Here is a 20,466-nt window from a genome sequence, read left to right on the forward strand (position 1 = left end):
CTGGGTTATAGTTATATAAACCAAAGATTTGGGTACATCCTTAGAAATTCAAGACATTTTTTCATGCTTCTTATATATATATATATAGATATTGATGTAAGTCCCGTTGAACTAACATATGTTTCAGATTTTATCAACTATACACCCTGTAGGTCTTATTTAGAGTTCATGAAATCTTCATGTGTTATTTAAAATATGCTGATCCAAGTCCCAAATTCAAAAGCCTAAACTCGACTCCAACATAGTTCAAGCTTAAGAATGAAGTACTTAGCATGATTTTTTTTTTTTTTTGGCATGTTAAGTTGATTTAATCAAATTTAACACTAAACATATGAAGTCGATAAGATAAATTATAATTGTTCATTTCGATGAGTTTAAAAGACAATCCTTACCAATCAGATTTCGGTGGTTTTTTTTTCTACAAATACGTAACTTGGACAATTAACCATGGATGGGATTTTTTAAACAACGGCTAGAAGATGTCCAAATCGATGGTCTAATAATACATACTACATTGTTATTAAATAATGTTTTTACAAGTCAAGATTGCCTGTGCACATTTATGAGGTTATAAAGTCCTTGACAAGTCCGTTTTATATGTTTGTGCGATCAGAAGATGAAAACGAAGAAATGGAAAATTAGATCAACTTGTAAGGAGTCTACACGAAAACTTTTCCTGGCACGGATGGTGTTTTTTGTGAAGAAATTTACATATACTTGTTTGACCCAGCGAAAGACCTGCATTCGAAATTTTGGGGGGCTTCTTGGAAATTACGATTAGAAACTTCGCGCCCATTAAATTTCTTACCACTACCACCAAAGTTTCATAATCACATAATGGTGCCAGCCAAAGAATTTCAGATAAAAACTTGTAGGTGATCCAGTAGTTTGTCCAAACATATTTTAATGACAATAAGTAGCTAAAGAATGCTTGAATTTGGTGCATGAAATGCAACTCTTTTTTGAAGACATTGAGCTTTGGCTCTCTAGTATTTTGCTTGTGTGATGGCCGTGAACACGGCGTTTTAAGTCTGTGATTAGCCGCCAAGTTGTTTTGTGCATAATATAGAATACTTAGTGCCCAAATAAAAGATTTAAGCTACATGGGAAATAAGGAAAGTTATAATTCAGTCAAGTCATGTTAAGAAATCTATCTATTAATAAAACAAAAAGAAAATAGAAGGCAACTTAGGTGTCATGCTTGTAAAAGGGGCAGGCATGACACCTTGCCGCTAAGCCTCGGCACCAGACCAGGTCCCCGTCGAGTACCTGGTATCCGACCCGATAAGTTATTGGGCCAGCCCAGGTAGGTCTGATTTAACCTGATATCTTATATTTAATTTATTTTATAATATATATATATATATAATTATATATTTATTATTATGATTAATTATATTTATATATTATTTTATATTAAAAAATTAATTTTTAATATTAATCAGGCCAGCCGGACCCAACCCAAGCTGCTATTATAGGCTGCAGCCTGACCTAAGCCCGACTCTTTATCGAGTTGGGTGGGGCCAGGCTTGTATGATGCCCAGCCTTACCTATCTCATGTTGATAGCGGGCGGAGCTTTTACATCCTCACCTCTTAAGCATGACATATAAACTTCTCCAAAAAATTTGAAGGATAAACAAAAATTGAAAGAGTTTAACGTGAGTTCCCTCAAAGATACTTTAGCAGAAGTATAGTTGTAAACATCGTATGAATTTATCCCAAAAATTAAGCACATTTGTAAAACACTGGACTATTATTTCATAAACTTCAATCTTTAAGATAAATTTATGATATAACCAAACAACCTCTCCAAATACTAAGTGCTACTGTCAAAATTTTTGAAGCATAGGTAAATTTTGGTTTGAAAAGTTCATGCCATTTTTATTGTAGGAGCAGTAATATACTTTTAAAAGAGTAGGCAATACTCCACACTAGTTTGTTATCATTCCTTTAGGAGGTCTTTAGTAATAAGAATAGCTTGTTACTATTTTATGAATCTACCTCAAAGATTGAGGATTAAGGACCTACCTTAATCTTTGGGACAAATTCATTAGATAGGAACAACCTATTATTGTTGCCTAACAGCTTCTTAGGGAGTGTTTATTTACTGTAGATATGAGATCTACATGTTAAAGATAGAGACATCAATAGATTGGATTCTAACAAGATATCTAATTGAAATGCTTAAAATAAGTCGGATATGGGAAAGAAAATTAACATCTGATTAGGAAATTGGACAAATTTCAGAATTAAAATAAGTCGGATACTTTGGATTCACGTTTAGTTTAGAATGATCTCTTATATCAAATATCTTTTTGAAACTTAGTTCTCAACATATAATAGTGTGCTTCATATTCGACTTTGTATTTGAAAGTAAGGTATGTATGTGAAAATAGAAGTCAGATTCAGATCCATTTTTTATTGTGGATTTAAAATTTCGCTGCATATTGAAACCCGACTATCCAATGTAATCCTAGCTATGAAACACAGGGTTGAGCTAAAAAAATTACTGGTTTGCAAACATAGAAAAGTGTGCGAGTCTTTTAGCAAACTGGATGCCAATGAAGTCGTTATATGTCATTCGGCCAAAGATGGAAACACTGGCAAGGATGTTTCCCCATTCCCGTGTTTTCTCGCCCGCGTTGGAAACAAGTCAAATCAAGAAAGGAAAGGCATTTACAGTAAGACCCCTGCCTTCCAAATGCCGCAATCCGCCTCTCTCTCTCTTAACCGACCTCCAAATTCTGTTTCAAGTTTCTCTCGGTTTTCCCGGGAACCGGAATTCTCGTTCTCCGGCGGTCTCTCAGTTCACCCCGTTTCCGAACGTTCAATCCGACGGTCGAGATCGGAGGGGCGGGATGAATCAGACGGGAGCTGCGAGCTCAGGAAGCAACGGCACCGTTGATTCCGTCGCGCCCAGGCGGAATACGAAGAGGCCGAAGTGTAGGTTTTCTTCGCCCGAACCTTGGATTTCTTGTTATCTCTTTTTGCCTTCTGATTGCGGCCTTTCGTGATTCTTTTGGTTTGACATTGTTCTGCTGTCGTTTTCTGCCAATTCTTGCTTTTCGATGATTTTGGCAGCTGATTTAGGATTCTTTGGTGGAACATTGTTCTGGTAGATGATTTTGATTTGCACCGATATATCAACGCAAGATTAAGGTTTCAATAGGTGATTTTGGTTGGGGAGGGAGTAATGGCAATGTGAGCCAAAAATCATGCGTGAAGTCGGAATCTCCTGAGAAACGGTTGGCAAGAGTTGGTGTGGTTAGCTGAACGCATTAGCAGTATGATAATTTTATTTATTGAATCTGCAGCCATCAGAGTGATGAGTAATTTTTCGCATAATTGGCATGCTGGTCTCTCCTTTGCAATGTTGAATGAAATAATGATGGCCTGAAAAGAGAAGCTAGCCCGGTGTTCTGTGGAGGAGCCTGTCTTGCTATTTTTTTAATTAACACTAGCTGGATTAATTCCATTTTTGTCTAAGAAATCAACTCCATTCTAGTCGGATTCTCATATGTTTAAATGAGTCCAACCTGGTGGTTGATCAAATACGATTTTTTTAACTCACCCCACTAAATAGGTTCAAGTCACCCAGTATCAACTGTCCAATTCAAGACATCCAACCTATATCTCCAGAGGAGGACTCAATAAAATGTTGGGAGTGGTGGAGATCCAAAGCCCACTAGCACGAGTTTGCAGCTCAGGTGGCATTTGCCACCCTGTAGATCCAGTCCATGGTTATCAGAAAGCTGCTTCCCTTTTATAAGATTTGTTTCCCCACTTTACACCGCTTACACTGCCCATAATTTTTCAGACATTTGCTTCTCCTGCTTCTGCTTTATGGATAGCTTCGCATATATATTCAGTTATTGGTGATTTTGGGTTCACCCTTATTCCCAATGAACAAGGACAAGATCCCATGCAACTGTTACTCGCTCTGTCTGATTTTCTACTAGACCCATCCGTTGCAGCTTTTCTAATAAGAAGTTAAATGAGGGTACTGTTGACATAATTCAAGGGTATTGGTCTTTACTGGGCCAATATGTACAGAAGCAGTATGAAAAATGCTTGAGGATGAGCCAGTCCACCTTGCTGTCCATGCCTGTGAAGGATGTTTTGGAGGTAAGAGATGATCGAGGCAGCTGGACATTCATTGTTGGCTTCTCAAGTGTTGGATAATATAGTGGTAGTAAGTAGATCTCCTCGTCTGTTGGCATGTTTCGTTAGAGAAAACGATTTAAGGATGAGGGCTGCTTGCATGAAGTCCTCGGTTTGGGCTGAACTCGTATGGGTACAATAAGAAATCTGAGTTTGATTGATGTACACTAAATAATCTTATGCTGCAGATGCCTTGTTGTTCTTTTCTATTGTATTATTGTTACCTCCCCTTTAGTAAAAAAAATTTCTCTTTCCTAACCAAGTCCATTCCGTTTTGTAGATTCCAGATTTACTCAGCAAGAACTTCCTGCTTGCAAGCCTATCTTGACACCAGGATGGGTAAGCTTGTCTGACAAGTCATGCCATCCAATTTTCATTCTTTTACCATGCAGATTCCTCAAAATCATAATGATCATTACTGTGATTCATATTTATATTTCCCACCAACTCTTACCTAAATCAAACCAATTTTCTGATCGCATATGCAGGTTATTACAGCATTTACATTTATTGGTGCTATCTTTGTCCCAATTGGAGTTGCTTCCCTAAATGCATCTCATGGGGTAAGATGTGAATTTCCTTCATGCCCTAAGCTTATGAGCTATTCATTTTCCCTTCTGTTTATGTTTGTTTATATTCTGATAGGACTCATATACCTTGTGGTTCAGGTGGTGGAAATTGTCTATGGTTATGAAACTAATTGCATACCTACAAATTGGAAAGGCAGGGAGCTTGCTTTTATCCAAAGTGATAATGATAAAACTTGCAATATGTCTCTAATTGTGAGCACTTTCTTTCATTTTTTTGGTTTTCTTCGGCATCTATCACATGAGAAACTAATGCCTGAATACGTTAAACTTTATTTCAGGTAGAAAAGGACATGAAAGCGCCTATATATGTTTACTACCAGTTGGATAACTTTTACCAGAACCATCGAAGGTATGCACATATAACTTTGCTATTGATATATATTTCTCATGAACAATAATGTCTGTGTAGATTCTAGCATTACCTAATTAATTTCTTTTTCCAAATGGTCTTGAGGATAATATAGGAGTTCCTTACCTTAAGCTTCATTTCTACATTGGTTTTAGAATGCCAGACCAGCTAAATGAAACAGCTACATCATAGAAGATATTATTAGTACTAGAACGTGAAAATCCTTTCAATAATTTGCATAGGAGATGTTATTAGTAGTCGAACATGGAAGTTTGTAATGCTCTTTTCAGAACTACATCTCAGCAATAATTACAGACCGTAGAGAGGAACCATACAAGTATGAGGTCCTTGGGTCCAAAAGAGTACCAGTCCATCAAAACAGAAATATGAAGTAAAACTGGAGATCAATTAACTTGGCAAGACTAATAAGTTGATCATTCATGTAAAATTCTTATTTCACGAAAGGTGACTCATCGACATAAATAATGTTCATCATGTTTTATTTACTACAGGTCAAACACTATATCATGATTTCTAATAGGACATAACTTGAGAAGTCGTCAAGTTTTCATACGTTTCAGGTTATTGATTTTTTTATTGCTTTAAAACCTATTTAAATCCTGCAATCACATGACTGAAAGCTTATACTGAACTGGAAAGGTCTGATAATTTTATTTTTGCTACACATATGCACACATGTATGCACAGATTCTTAACTGAAGCAGTCTCTGCCATCATAAGGCATTATCAGTTTGATTGTGTGCAGCTGACTGCCAATTCTGGTTGCTTTCAAATGTATGACTCTGCAGGTATGTCAAAAGCAGAAGCGACAAACAGTTGATGAGCAAGAAGTACGAAAATGATGTTACAAACTGTGAACCTGAACGTGTAGGTAGAAATGGTCATCCTATTGTTCCATGCGGTCTCATAGCCTGGAGTTTGTTCAATGACACGTATGGATTTTCAATCAAGAGTAAGGCACTGGAAGTCAACAAAAAGGATATCGCTTGGAAGAGCGATCGTGACTATAAATTTGGGAGTGATGTCTACCCTAAGAATTTCCAAAATGGAAGCCTTATTGGAGGTGGAAAACTTAATGAAAGCATACCTGTACGTTTTTTGTCTATTTTGTCAGTGTCCTTTTATTCCTGTTTGTGCATGTTTATGTGTGTGATGTGCATGCCTGCACAGCTCTTTTGCTGTTTGTAAATTTCATTTTTTAGTTGTCATGTTATATTCATTGGACAAGGTTGATATCTAATTTGACCCTATTGCAACTAACAGCTAAGCCAGCAGGAGGATCTTATTGTTTGGATGCGAACAGCTGCACTCCCAACATTCAGGAAGTTGTATGGAAAGATAAATGTGGACCTTCCAGCCAATGAGAAAATTGATGTAGTAATAGAAAATAACTATAACACATACAGTTTTGGTGGCAAGAAGAAGCTAGTTCTTTCAACAACGAGTTGGCTTGGTGGAAGGAATGATTTCCTTGGTATAGCATATCTCTCTGTTGGTGGATTGAGCTTCTTTTTGGCAATGGTCTTGGTTGTAGTATTCCTTGTCTATCGAAGGTTGGTGATCCTCTTTTTTTTTTTTTTTCTTCTCATCTTGGCTGTTGAATTCATTTTAGGTTTTTAATGTGCTATTCAATTTGGTGCGCGTTTATGGGAAGACCAATTTTTGGCTGGTGTTGAAACTCCAGCATCATTTCATGGTCCAATAGTCCACAGTCCAGAGCTTTTATGGGGCTTGGAATTCTCCAAGAAGCCAGAAAAAAGTTTTATAGGATGTGGTTTATCCTCTGATGAAAGAACATTTACTTTACAATTGTTATAAAATTTTGTCTACAGTTTAGGTGTTCCTAGTGGACCTTTTGTCATGTAAATTGGTTTCCCATATAGTTGTCTCCAGCCATTACTTCTCTGTTCTGGTGGTGGGTGCTGCCTTACATAGGCATTCTTTATAGATTAGTTATAGGATTATCTTCTAATGCTTGGAGCACTAGCATTCCAAACATTTTATTACCGATGGAGTTGAATGCAACTCCATCCTCTATGGTTAGTTACTGGCCAAAAAATGCTTTATGGTATGGCTTCATCACTTTCCAAAGATAGATCTAAAATGGTCATCATGATTCCATTTCTTACAAGGCCAAATCTGCCTCTTGAGTGGAGCACCTGAATAGATCTATAAATGCTTTGTTATTATATGGGAACCATATTTCCATTTGAATGCAGGATTCCAAAACAATGTTAATATCTTGCCTCCACATTATTGGCCGTCTCCAAAGAACCATATGTTTACTGTTCGTTTTTCCCAAAATTATCTTGTTTTTTAACGTTCTGAGCTAGTTATAGATGCTTCTTGGTATTTGGTCTGAGCTAGTTTTAAGTGCTTCATGCATCTCCTTCCAAGTAGTTCTTTATCACTTTAGTTATTCTGTCTAATCTATGGCTTCGCTAATCTTTATGTTTTTTTCCCTTTCCTTCTGTATGCTCCTGTACTATGTCGGGATATCTCATTTTTGTTATTTTTCTGCAGGCCTCTTGGAGATCCAAAATATTTATCTTGGAATAAAGATGCTGCAGGACACTGATGTAAGACCGCAGACAAGTTTCTCAGCATTCAACCTTTGCACCACGTTCACAAACATGAAAGCTGTTTAGTGAACTGCTATATAATGATTTATACAACTTCAAGTGCTTCAAGATTTAATTTTTATGTAAACAGTGATACACATGTAAAACAAATGTCTTTCTTTTATATATATAAAATATGTATTTTTTGTTAACCTGTAAAGAGTCTGTATAATAAGAATTTTCTTATTTGCCTCGAGATGATGATGCTCTATGACATCGAGCTTCTTTTCTTTCTCTTGCACAGAAAGTTAAGCGTGTGTACAGTTTCTATTTGTTTTTACCAGTGAAATTGCAAATAAAGTATATGCCGTCTATGGAAGGATTACGTTCAAGCCAGCACGTTCGATTCACAGCCATCCAGAACAATATTCAGTATCTCTGGAATCATGGATCAAGTTGGTCATTCTAGGTAACTAGCTTTTTGTAGTTCTGCGATTTCGTCTCAATACGCAATAGTTGCAGAAGACAACCGAAGGTTTTGTGCTCACATTCAGAGGTCGTGGTTCAGCTGATGGCTTCATTGTGCCTTCACGGAAAACACGATTTCGCAACCTGTGGAACAGCTCTTGACAGGTTAACGTCATCTGGTCGGCGCTGAATACAAGCTATAGTGAACGGTAAACTAGAAGTTCGAACAGAAAAAGTAAGCCTTACGTGCTTAATTCTTAATAGCCGTTGTTTCTGATGAAATGTTGTGGGTAGGGATCTTACCTTTCTGTTGACAGCCGGCCCAACGGCCGGTTTTATTGCCAGGCACGTCTTTGAGAAGAAGGTAATGGTCAATGGTTCTTCTTCTTTGACTGACTATTTTATCAATCAATTTCTGTATGTTAGGTGTCTATCAATTGGCTGTGCATTACATCCCAACTTTTTATCGTAACATTCGTGCGTGTGTCCCTATGCATGTGAACGCGTGTGTGTGCGTGAGGGAGCGAAGGACAGAGAGAGAGAGAGAGAGGGAGGGAGGGCTTACTCATTCATGGTTTCAACTTTCAACTTGACCTGGGTAGACAACTAGAGCATGTCTAGTCCAAATCATCCCTACCACTATGAGAGAGAGAGTCATGGCTTGACGAGATCCATGTTCACGTAAAAAGGGCTATTGAGAGTCATGGCTCGACGAGATCCATGTTCACGTAAAAAGGGCTATTGAGGGCCATGTATATCCTGGCCACCAGCGACTGCAGGGTCCAAATCATCTTATCTCTGCTGCCGGCTTAAGGCCAAAGGCCTTGATCATCAAACTGCTCTTGCAGTAAACAAATTGGTTCAGATTCAACTCCCTAAATTCCTTTCACCATTAATCATAGGGGACATATTTGGTCGCCTACAAGTCATACTAGTGGCATAAATCCACATGCTTGCTGCCACCAGCCAAGGTAGGGTCCCCCAATACATGAATTTGAACCCATCGTTAAGGATCAAAACAATACTAAGGGGTGGATGCAACACATAAGCGCCAGATGCCTCTCCAAGAGGGTCAGATTTGAGCCTTCGATGAGACAGGTCTAGATTTCAATGCCATGGGTGTGAATGCTCTCCCAAAACCTCTAAAGCAATAGAGAGAGGATTTCCAAGTTGGTGAGATAGGGCACCCGGAATTTTGCATTGAAAGGCAACCAGAACAGAACATAGTAAAAGTTCAACTCTTGGATTTGAATGTTTATGTGCCCAAAGTGAACTTAATGGCATTTTGATTACCTCGGACCTATGGTCTGAGGGTTTGACTTGATATGGGCCCAACTTAAACCCATAGTTCTGGCAAACAGTGGATTAAATATCCCTTCATGCCTCGAATTTCATGTGGATATCAAGGTAGCTGCTCTTCCTGTGGATGTCAAGGTAGCTGCTCTTTCTTAAGATCCAACAAATTTCAAGATGCAAGGTTTGCATAACCTTGATGTAATCCTTGCATCTATTGAAATCTTGGTTAAAGGACAAAAATCTTACTAAAAACATTAGATTTACATTTTAAATCACCTCGTCTCTCAGATTAGAGGCATCAATACATTCCCTTAGCATTTAATTACCACGGATCTGAGATTTAGGTGTTTGATCTCTCATCAGGCTCACCTTAAATATAGCTAGAGGTGACAGAAGATGGCTTCATATGAATCATAACCATACATGGATTATTAAAGGTTTATGGGTTCCAAATTCGTGTTGTAGCAGGTACATACATCTTTGAAACAGGGGATCTATAGTTTTCCTTGAAAATCATGAATCTGAGATTTTAGATTTCAAATCGTCCAATTTGATGACAGATCATATTCAAAGGCCATGGATCCTAGCGTTTCCATTCGATATTGAAGAAAAAGGAGCAGGTCCCACTCCCGTCCACATGTTACTCTAGTCAAGCCATTCATGATGATCAAAGCACATGAAAGGTGAGTGCTCAGACCAATTCAATGCGATCCAACCAACCATCTCTTCTACATCGTTGTCTTTCCACTTCATGATCTTCCTTTGATCGCACGATATAACTAACACATTCCAGAGCATTCATCACAAGGGCCAAATTTGAGTGATGCTCATCTGTTTGTTTCTTAGGAATCGATATCGCCACAATTTTTCTTTTTCTTTTTCTTTTCTTCTACTCTTCACCAATTCCCATCTATTATAATTCTTTAAGATTCTCCAATGATCATTCTCGAAAGAATATGAGGGAGGAGATCTGTTCAGTGTCGAAGAAACAAGACCAAGATCGTCAGAGTTTGGGAAAAAGACGATTATTTATTCGTGAACTAACGCTTGATGAGTTGCTCATTTCAGCCACCAGCTGGCGTGAACAAGCTCATGAATTCAAGCGCATCTGAACTTGGCAGTTCATGATCTCAAAAACTTTTTAATATGTTCAAGGCAGAATGCTGGGATTTCATGAATTGACCAGACTGTAGCTGCGATCATGTGTGGTCCGCGTGGAAGTGAACAATTGAGCGCAAAATTAATTTTTGCTCGTTGCGAGGAATTACCAAATTAAGATTTTGAACTCGCTTGTAAGACGAAAAAAATTTATGATCCTAGCACAGAATGTTACTCGCAGATGCTCGAGCCCACTGAGTTTGACAGATCGTTCTGCTACGTTATTATTCATCAAGTTGAGCTAATTTTTTAAGCAAAAGAGGATAAGAAAGACAGCAAATTGCATAAATAATGGGATGGCTAACTACCGAAAACAACCATGCAAACAGATACAATAAAATAAAACATCATTCATGAGAACGGAAGCCCATGGAACAGAGCCACCCAGAAAAAGAGGAAGGAATTAATCCTGATCACTCATATATGTAGATATTCTCTTTAGATCATAATGCAAATCCCATACTGCTTTTCAGTTTCGCAGGCTGGTGTAAACTTCCGGTGCATTATATTGTGTACCAAATTCAACTGAATTCCTTAAGCAAAAGAGAACAAGAAAGACATTCGATTATTGATGGTGGCAGCTGGAAACCACCAGAAAGAACCATAGCAACATATATTAAGTAGAAGGCATAATTTTAAACGGAGGAGAGAAGTCCAAGCAAACAGATAAGACATTCTGACAGCCGCTTTAGAGAGAGAGAGAGAGAGAGAGAGAGAGGAAGTTGCGTACTCAACCTTCTGTGCCATAATCTTCATTAAGGTGGTACTGGAACATGCCCGCTTACCAGGTGATAAAGTGGGACCTTCTCTCTCACGAGATTTCCCAGCTTATCCCGATTTAGCTGGATAAGCAGGTTCTATCTATTAGCAAAAAGATATTAGCAAGACCCAAGAAATTAAAGACCTGCATAGACAGGAACGCAACGTTGCTGATAAGTTCGTAAGAGTTGAGATGATCATGCTTACTACATAATTGTGGGCAAAGGAAACTAAAGGTTTTGATTTTAATTTCGGTTGTTGAGGCTCCGCTGTATGAGGCTTACCACATTTTCAAGAAAATGAGTGTTCGAGCGCCATTACAGGTGCTGGGACTCTGCAATAAATGGTTGGGCATATGAGACAGCTTTCAAGCTTAATTTCAGCCTATCTCCATGGATGGGAGGTCACATTTCATGCCACCTACTTGTTTTATTTCCAATTCGTACAGTGCCCAAACCAAGAAAGTGACAGATTTTTTTGGCTCAATTTATTTTTTTGGTTCGATGTGGCAGAGATCCAGGAGTTGAGTGAGAAGGTGGATTAGGAGAAGCAACTAATTAAATCTGGCCAAAGGGACTGAACTTGTTCCAAGACGGTCCAAAACTCAAAATGTCCGGCCCCACCCGCTGCCGGAAAAGTTTATCTGCAATGGACCTTGGGACCCTGTACAAGCCTTGTTACGACGCTTAGTTTGTACAAGTTTCTCTCAACGCCTTGGTGAATTTCTAGTTGCTTTGGTCAATTTTAATTGCATGCATGATTTGATCTGTACTGGTGGTTATATGAGAAGAATGACACCTTGAAATGCCCATCATAACAACGAACTAGTGATTTTTTTGTATTCTAGGGAGACAAAGAGTTTGATAGAAGAAGCTTTGGCTCTCTACAGGGTGGTGAGTCTCCCCTCTTCACTTAGAATTCAGTGATTATATTGGGTCTTATCTAACCAAAATGATCTGAAGGCTACATGAAGGGGTCAGAAAGCAACATTGAAAAGTTCAAGAACCACAACCTTTTAGAAATCTGATCATTATCCGGCAAGCTAAGGCTTTGTTTGAATGGGAGCCCATAAGAGGGGCATTTAAATGAATATATGAGGTTCCAGATCCAATGACACCTTAAATGACACATGCTTCGTGTTTTCTTGTAGGATAAACCATTCACAGCTTCTGAAACTCCAGACAAGTTAGGGTTATGGCGACACCCACCTAGAATTCAAGGAATGAAGAAGCCCTTATTCCTTTAATTATTCTAACATCTATGTTCCATTTGTTGTCTTGATGAAACGGTAGTTCTCCCGGCAGTTGCTGCAAAACAGATATATTTATTGATGAAATGAATAATTGGTAAAAGTTGTTGCGGCTGTTTGTTTTTGGTAGGGAATTTTGTCATTGCTTCATAGACAATATGAAACAATTGCTGCAAGTTATTGATATTTATCCTTTCCTTTTTACCTTCTTTGTGTTCATTATTGTTGGTTGAAATGCACATTATTCAACTTTTTTTTCTCAATCTCTCAGTTACTTGTTTCCTTTTCCTCTTACGTACTTTTTTGGAACTTGGTTTTCTTTTCGATTAGCCCTTTAACTTTAAAGGTTTCTCCTTCGTTTTTTTAAGTTTGACCTTATGAGTGTAATTTAACATTCAAAACATTAAAATAAATTTGTAAAGTAATATTTTTAAAACGTATAAACAATAATTTATAAGATTAAAAATAGACTGTGTGGTCATTTTTTTGTGTTTTCTTACAAATCTGTTCAAGTAACTTCTTTTTTTATATCAATATACATGTTTATTGAAACAAGCAAAGCACGTGGGTATGATTGCCCTTCACAAAAACATTTAAAAGAAATAACTCTGATCAAATCAGTCTTAAAGATCAAGCCATGAGCCTTGAGATGAGTCTCAATTAATGCATTTTTTCACATACGTTATAATTTATTTCCGTTCCTTTCTTTATTAAATATTTTATTAAAGACTATTTAATGAGAAGTTGTGAATGTTGGTAAAATTCTGAAGCTATTAATTTCCAAGAAACTTCACCTGACAACTCTAGGAAAGAGTCCCTCAAAGAGTAAGAGTAGACGTAGTTGTCTATGTCAACCAACCTTGCGTTGCCATCATCCCTTTTCCTCTTTTCATTGAATGTCTAGCGGTGGGAGCAGTTGTCCAACTTAAGCAAGAGAATTCGGTCGTCTTTTGATCAAAATGTCCAACTTATTACCGTAAATCCGAGCGTGAGCAGGCTGCTTGTTCAGTTGGCTTAGTTCCCTGTTCTCTTTATCTATGAGGCGTCGTTTTAATGTAAAGAAAGTTTTTTGCATGGTAAAATTATTAATGTATGAAAGAAAGAATTTTTCATAAAAAAAAGTCAGACTTAGAGAGATCCAACTTGTTTTGCGTGAGATGTTTTTTCAAATTGAGTGAAAAATGCATGGTAAAATTTTATGTGTTTGATGTTGCAGGAGAAAACTATACAAACTTGAAAAAAAAATCTATATTGCACAGTATTTGTTTTGTGGCGCATCAACTCTTGTGTCGTGCAAAGGAGGTCACCAATGCATAAATTTAAAGAGTATTAAGGGGCAAGCAAATTTAGTATCATGAAAGGATGAGAAAAAGATAGTGTTTTGACTTTGACTAAAACGACAAAATGAAAAATTTCTCCTACTCATTCAAAAATATGAAAACATAAACTCGCAAATAGACTGAGTACATCTACAACAGCGCGGTGCTATCTTCCGAAGCTATAACATATTATCATAATGGAAATCTTAATATACGTCGAATTGTTTTTTTCCAAAATTCTGCACGAGGAAAAACTCAAGAGCTTTCAGTTTTTTTTTTTTTTTTTACGGTGAAGAAGATTTTTTGGGACTACGGCAGCCGACAGCCGGATCTGAGCGATCTGCCTTGCGGTAAAAAATGAAAAATAAAAACCGTCATCGTACCATTTATGTCCTCTTTCTTTTCACGGCAGTAATGAACGCCGAACTCGGGCGGCTTCCGGCCCCCTCCGATTTGACGTTTCTTCCAACCGGCCGTCACGGCCGAGCACCCCCTTGAAAGCAAAACGATGAATACTTACAAATAGGCAATGGCAGTAACATCCATAATAAATATTTCTGCAGTATATATCTGTCAGATGGAGATCGGACGGGTGATATTAGTTGCAGAGAATGTATATCGGAGCGGCGCCCACTGTTCATAGATATCTCGTCAACCGTCGGTGACCGTCCCCACAAGCACGAGGGTCTCTGCAGACTCTCTCTCTCTCTCTCTACAATGTCCGTACGCCATGGCCAGTTGTTGCATGGAAGGTGGGACGTAGGAGGGGGGGGCGCTCTGTCCGTCCCCACCCTCTCTCTCTCTCTCTTTTGCATTGTCATTCATTCTACGATAATGAAAGACGAGGCGTTGTTTTCTTCCTCTCTTTCAAGAAACTTGGTTCGCTTGTCACTGCTCCCAGAAAAAGGTGGTTTTCCATAGTTCTTGTTTGTTGTTTTCTTGAAGTTTAAAGAACTAAACCTCTCATAATTTGATCCTACTTTTCAATTGAAAGCTGAACCGCCATTTTTTTCATGTTTTCAGTTTTTGGAAGGCTACTGTACTTCAACTTTTATGTCGGTATTTCTGTCCCGCAACTTAAAAAACTAGTTCAGGACTTCTGATACCATAAAAATTCAAAAGAATCTTGATATCATAAACTTAAAGCAATAAATGTACGCCTATCAACCGCCGCTGCGTTCATTACACTAACCTCTTGAGGATCACAGATTAAAACCTCCTCACCACCATCTCTGAATACCATATCTGAATAGAAGCGGTGCATTAACGTGCTAGCTCTTTTAATATAGTATTGTTTGTATATTAATATTTATAAAAAAAAATTAAAGCTCTTCGTTTAGTTGGGTACAATCTCTAAAAGTTTGAAGAAAAAAATCTGAGCTAGGAGACCTGAGGTGAGGTTATGATGGGCTGGTCCCGGCACTGAGCTAGATCGGGCCCTAACCGGATGATGCTCAACCCTACTTAAAAGGGCATCAATTGGCCTATATAAGGTCTATGTCAGTCAAATCAGTCCACGTCAAGACCCCGGTCCAAGCCCATTTTTTAATAAAATATTTTTATTGTTTTTGGTCCGTGCAAGCTGTTGCCTGATCTGATACCACAAAATCATGCTGTATGAATAAAAATATGCGGGATCAATAACTCTATTTTGAAACGACTTTGATGCCGTCTTGAAATTTTTTCTCACCTTCATAACTTTTTTTTTTATCTTTTGACCAGAGTAAATCCAGTAATTCAATTTTTAGCTAGCCGGCAAATTATTACATGCAGTTGTTTGACTTTGTTCTTTCGTCTGGTTAACAAATGAAGGCATCTGTTTTGAAAAGCTTCTAGTTTGTATTTCTATATATCTCTGCAGCTTCTATACATAAACGACGTTGCTGATAAATAATTGAACCATGAATATTGGAGTCACAGCTGCATTTCGTCTCACTGAACCACACTTAAATATGAATGGTTTGCATATCACAACCCTTTTGCGGCACTACCAACTCTCTTCAAATTTTCCAATTGAGATGAAGCAATTGTCATCCATCTTTATCACTTACCGACTTGAAGTCCGCAGTATCACTTACCAACTTCAACCACGCATTTGGCTTTCTAACGAGAGCGGACAATCGAATACAGAGTTCTCTTTTTTACAGTCAACCGAGTTAGGAAGGTGAAATGTTACATTACTTAAGCTAATGACACACGTTACTCAAGGTTTGCTCACGGATGCTTCACTGTGACAATGACATGTTATGAGGAGTATCATAACTGGTCAGCTTGAAACGTAGGTAAACGATGCCCTTTCAGTTCTATTTTTGTGGGCGCTATTACTCTAAACTGTTGATGTTAATGACGATATGTGCAACGCTCAATCTAAACTGTTGATGTTAATGACGATATGTGCAACACTCAAATTGAGTGGTGTCTTGTAAAACCACCTACGTCGTAAGCATCGCTATACCATGGGTGGTTTTTCCTCTTCCATACCACCAATGACAGTCGCACATTTACTGCCGTCCTTTTTCTTGTGCCGCCGCTGATGGGTGATGAACCAGTTCTTTTGGTTGTGGGCTAGCCTTATTTACACTCAAAAGCTCTTCATGAACGAGACCATTTCTAGAAAAAGTCACCAAGAAGAAAGAAAGAGAGCTAATTATGTAAGGACACAAGTGAAAAGAGGAATAGAAAGGCATGTATATGTATATGATGTGATGATTTATATTTGCTGGTAAAAGAGACCATGAATTGGACTCACATGAGATTGATTTGAAGTCCAGATTCGAGCTCTTGTGTTGCCAGATGGGTGACCTGTGTCGTGGTCATCATCATCAACATCACACGCTTGTGATGATACAAATCAATTTGTTATATATGATGATGCCGACAGTGCTGCTTTGGATGTTTCCCTTGCAGTACCGCCTTTTTATTATTTCCCGCAGTTACCATCATCTAAACAGTCACCAAATCGAGCTGTGATCTTTTCTGTTGTCTTTTGTTGCCTCTTGACAAAACTCCTGTTTCCTCTTCTTTAACTTTTCTTTTGATTCCTGCAACGTACAGAGAACAGGCTTGCCATCCTGCGCTACATAATAGTTTCCAATTGCAATCCAACTACTGCTTCGTCTAGCTACCCCATCTCAAAGCACCTTTTACAAATTAGTTTTTGATATTAAAACGAAAGTCATTAGCTTATGGTGTCAATGTCACCTGAATGAAACGTTGAGATATATATATATATCAATTAATTGATTGTTAAATCTAGAAACTACATCTATAATCACTTTTGAAACAAGAACGTGATCTGAATTTTCTCATCCAATACTACTTGTGTTGTGTTTCGATGACACCTTCAAAAACGATGTTTTGTGAAATCCAGGTAGGTCGTATAGGAGGACATCGTTTTTCCAACAGTTTTAAACTATGGTTTCTCGTGTTTTTGACTGACAACACAAAAATTACACAGAAATCACTTTTTCTTTTTTTAAATGATGTTCCCTCAATATCACTCAAGCACCCATTTTGGGTTCCAAATAACATTCAAGGGTGTCACCAATGCGTTTGGTTACTCAGGACTTGAAATCTATGGATTTGATGTGGAAGTGATATGACATGTTTTTGTTAAAGTGGCAAACAATCCATGGCAAAATCCTTGATTCATCAAACTAAGGATCTTAGGTTCAGAATGAGAAAAAGTTAGATTTAAGATCAGGGTATGGAGAATTCCACGGTTTTTAATTCCTGATGATCTCAAATCTAAAACTATCAAATGCCCCTTAAATTTGATAGTTAAGATCTTTTAAGTTATATTGAAAAACAATTGCTTGGCTAGTGAGTAAGAAACGGAAGTTAAAGTTTGCCTCCACCATGACAATCTTAAAAATTATTAAAGGAAGACCCTTTCTTCTAAAAATAATATTTTTTCAATATAATACAATATTTCTTTATCTGCATCATGAGCATACACATACCACTAGCTCGTGAGAAAATCTCGAAAGTTGTTAGGAAGATATGGAAAAGCGACTGCATGCAAATGTGATTAATGCGCATGGCTTTATCATGGGGAGATAAAATATGTAAGGGAAAGATCTAGCTTTTCATGTAATCGTGTTTATGTTGGTCTGGCGGGGCTTGTGCTCGCGTAGGTGGAAACTCAATAATTCAGCATATGATTGAGTCACCTTACTAGAGATGGTCCACAGCTTGGCCATTTCGATAAAAGGCAGGCCTAGCTGCGCACGAGCCTGCGTCCGTCATATATATATATATATATATATATATATATATATATATATATATATATAAACATTATCTTAGAGTTAATTAGATAAGACACACTGTCTCTCTCACTCTCTCTTGGTAGGTTTTCTTACACCATTAACTGGGTGCATGACGCATATAATCGATTTCATACTTGACCATGTTCGTTAAATATCAAGCGCACACAGACAACCAATAAACAATTTTACGTGCAATCTTCTTAAAATTTTACAACTCAAATTGCCTTGGCCCCCTCTGAAGTAGCATAGTTTTACCTAAAATGTCTTACAGAACTTCTCCTACTGTGGTCACGATTTAGTGCAGATATACTTAATCTCAATCCTTGAGATCAGGAAGAGTTGTTTATTCGTGACGATATAGTACCGCCATTTCGACCTTCCCTCGCCACATCATATTCATATTGGAGCCACGCCAACGTGACCTGCTTTCTTCATCAATTCTATGTTTTCCATTATTACTTTAGATTGCATGTAAGTATTATATAGAAATTATATCATGACAACAATGTTCAATATTATAAAAAATTACATATAATTTTTGTTTTTACTAGAGAGTACGGTACCCTCTCACCTAGGCTCGTGATGGATAATTCAAATATCCTTCAGTAGTATATTGAGTTTATAATATTATTCAGTCTTCGTACCTCCAAGTAGGCACGACATCTCACGTCCAACAATGGCGCCTTCATTAATCTATGAAGAGGACCTCTTCGTCTTGTTCGGGTTCCCACAGTTGGTCGTAAACTGTATTGGATCTAGGTGGGTCCATTTCACGATCCGAACTGTTAGGCCTTGGATCGAGACTGCTAGAGATTGACGATGAAAGAATGGGTACCAGGTCATGTCATGATCGGATAGTGGGCCGTTCACGTGGGTCCGAATCCGGCTTGGAATTGGATCTGGATCTGGATCTGGATGGGTACGCCTTTCAAAGGTATCAGTGGGAAGATGCAATGTGACATGTCCAGCTAGCATTGCGATTGCCATGCTTCTCGCTCGTGGCGACCACCAGATGGGTCCATATGCGGACCCCACCTTCACCTTGTATTATTTTTTGGATCAGAACTCGGAAGGTGAGCCTGAGCCACCACCACCGAAATGCTACAATTATACCTTGGTGAAACCGAGGCTTGACAACTGCAATTAACTTCACGGGGCCACATTTGTTCATATCCAAAGTTGTCGGCCTTGTTTGGCAGCGACGTGAAACGCGAACAAGTTCTTGAAACTGGAATTCATGGTGTCACGTTGCTTGATTTGGACCTGGGTCCGGCTCAGCTATGGAGGTTTGATCTAGGAAATCGTGTTCAAATCCATGTTGGGTGTCTGGATCTGGATCGAACTTAATGGTTGGTACATCTTTATTAGAAAGGATGATAAACCTCCTTTATCACTGCAAGGAAAGCATGGCTACATGTCTCACAAAGCAAAAAGTTATTCGTATCCTTAGTGCCCATCGGATACGGGTTGAGGATCCAGAAAGCACGTCCCCCTGCATGTGAGAGTGGGTCCCGGGTTCGGGTCAAAAGAATGAAAAAACCGTCGGTGGTGGGCCCATTGACCGGCCCTGTGGGCCCCCCGCCACGCTAACACGTTGTTGTGACTGGAGTTTCTGTCTTATCAATCGAGAGTTGGATCCCAATAAAGACGTCCGAGAGAGGTGGCTCTATGGGCGTTTTCGTCAGAAACAAAGTCAAGGTATAGAATCGTCCGCTCCTCTGGAGGTCGCGAAGGGAGTTTCTTTATTCCCTTCCCTCGCTCAAGCTTTAACTTTTCCTCGGGTTCCGGATCTTCTCCTTTATCGTTGTTTGCGAAAAAAATCTGAAAGGGTAAGATATTCTCTCTTTTAATCCCTTTTCTTTTTTCTCTCTTCTTTAATGATGGGGGTACCATGTTAACGGACCCTCCTGGTCTGGATTTGACATAGCGAGATCCAATTTATGAAAAATCACTTGATGGCCCCTTAAAGTTTTCCCTCGTACTTCTTATTGGGCAACTTGTGTGCTTATTATTTCGTCTTTGCAAAAAAATAAATAAATAAATAAATAATCGAAGTCGATTCAACTTGCAATTATTTTTTGGAAAACCATATGATTCTTCCACTCACCTTTTGTTTTTCTTTACAAAAATGTTTAGGGATGCTGTATGGTTCGAAATGTCTTGGGCCACGTCTTAGTAAATACAACTCTTGCTATTTTTCATTCTAAAAAATAGTTTTTTTCGTTTTTAATGTACGTATTAACTTCTTGTTACTAAAAAAAAA

The 20,466-nt window shown here is 38.3% G+C and overlaps 1 protein-coding gene across 1 annotated transcript; it reads left to right on the top strand.

Moving 5' to 3' along the window:
- The first annotated feature begins 2,688 nt into the window (after positions 1-2,688).
- LOC116247166 (ALA-interacting subunit 3-like) lies at positions 2,689-7,895 on the top strand. The gene is made up of 8 exons (XM_031619164.2): positions 2,689-2,944; positions 4,443-4,501; positions 4,651-4,725; positions 4,831-4,944; positions 5,031-5,101; positions 5,911-6,211; positions 6,386-6,675; positions 7,646-7,895. Exons 1-8 carry the CDS (start codon positions 2,860-2,862, stop codon positions 7,698-7,700), a joined length of 1,050 nt encoding a protein of 349 aa, XP_031475024.1. The 5' UTR covers positions 2,689-2,859; the 3' UTR covers positions 7,701-7,895.
- Positions 7,896-20,466: the final 12,571 nt, after the last annotated feature.

Source organism: Nymphaea colorata, chromosome 2 (genome assembly GCF_008831285.2).
Source record: "Nymphaea colorata isolate Beijing-Zhang1983 chromosome 2, ASM883128v2, whole genome shotgun sequence".
Taxonomy (NCBI): domain Eukaryota; kingdom Viridiplantae; phylum Streptophyta; class Magnoliopsida; order Nymphaeales; family Nymphaeaceae; genus Nymphaea; species Nymphaea colorata.

What these genes read in the sequence shown, in the direction of transcription:
- LOC116247166 (XM_031619164.2), top strand. Translation starts at nt 2,860, where the DNA reads ATGAATCAGACGGGAGCTGCGAGCTCAGGAAGCAACGGCACCGTTGAT. An exon ending in CCCTAAATGCATCTCATGGG is followed by an intron (nt 4,726 to 4,830) that starts GTAAGATGTGAA and finishes CTTGTGGTTCAG; the next exon opens with GTGGTGGAAATTGTCTATGG. An exon ending in TTTTACCAGAACCATCGAAG is followed by an intron (nt 5,102 to 5,910) that starts GTATGCACATAT and finishes ATGACTCTGCAG; the next exon opens with GTATGTCAAAAGCAGAAGCG.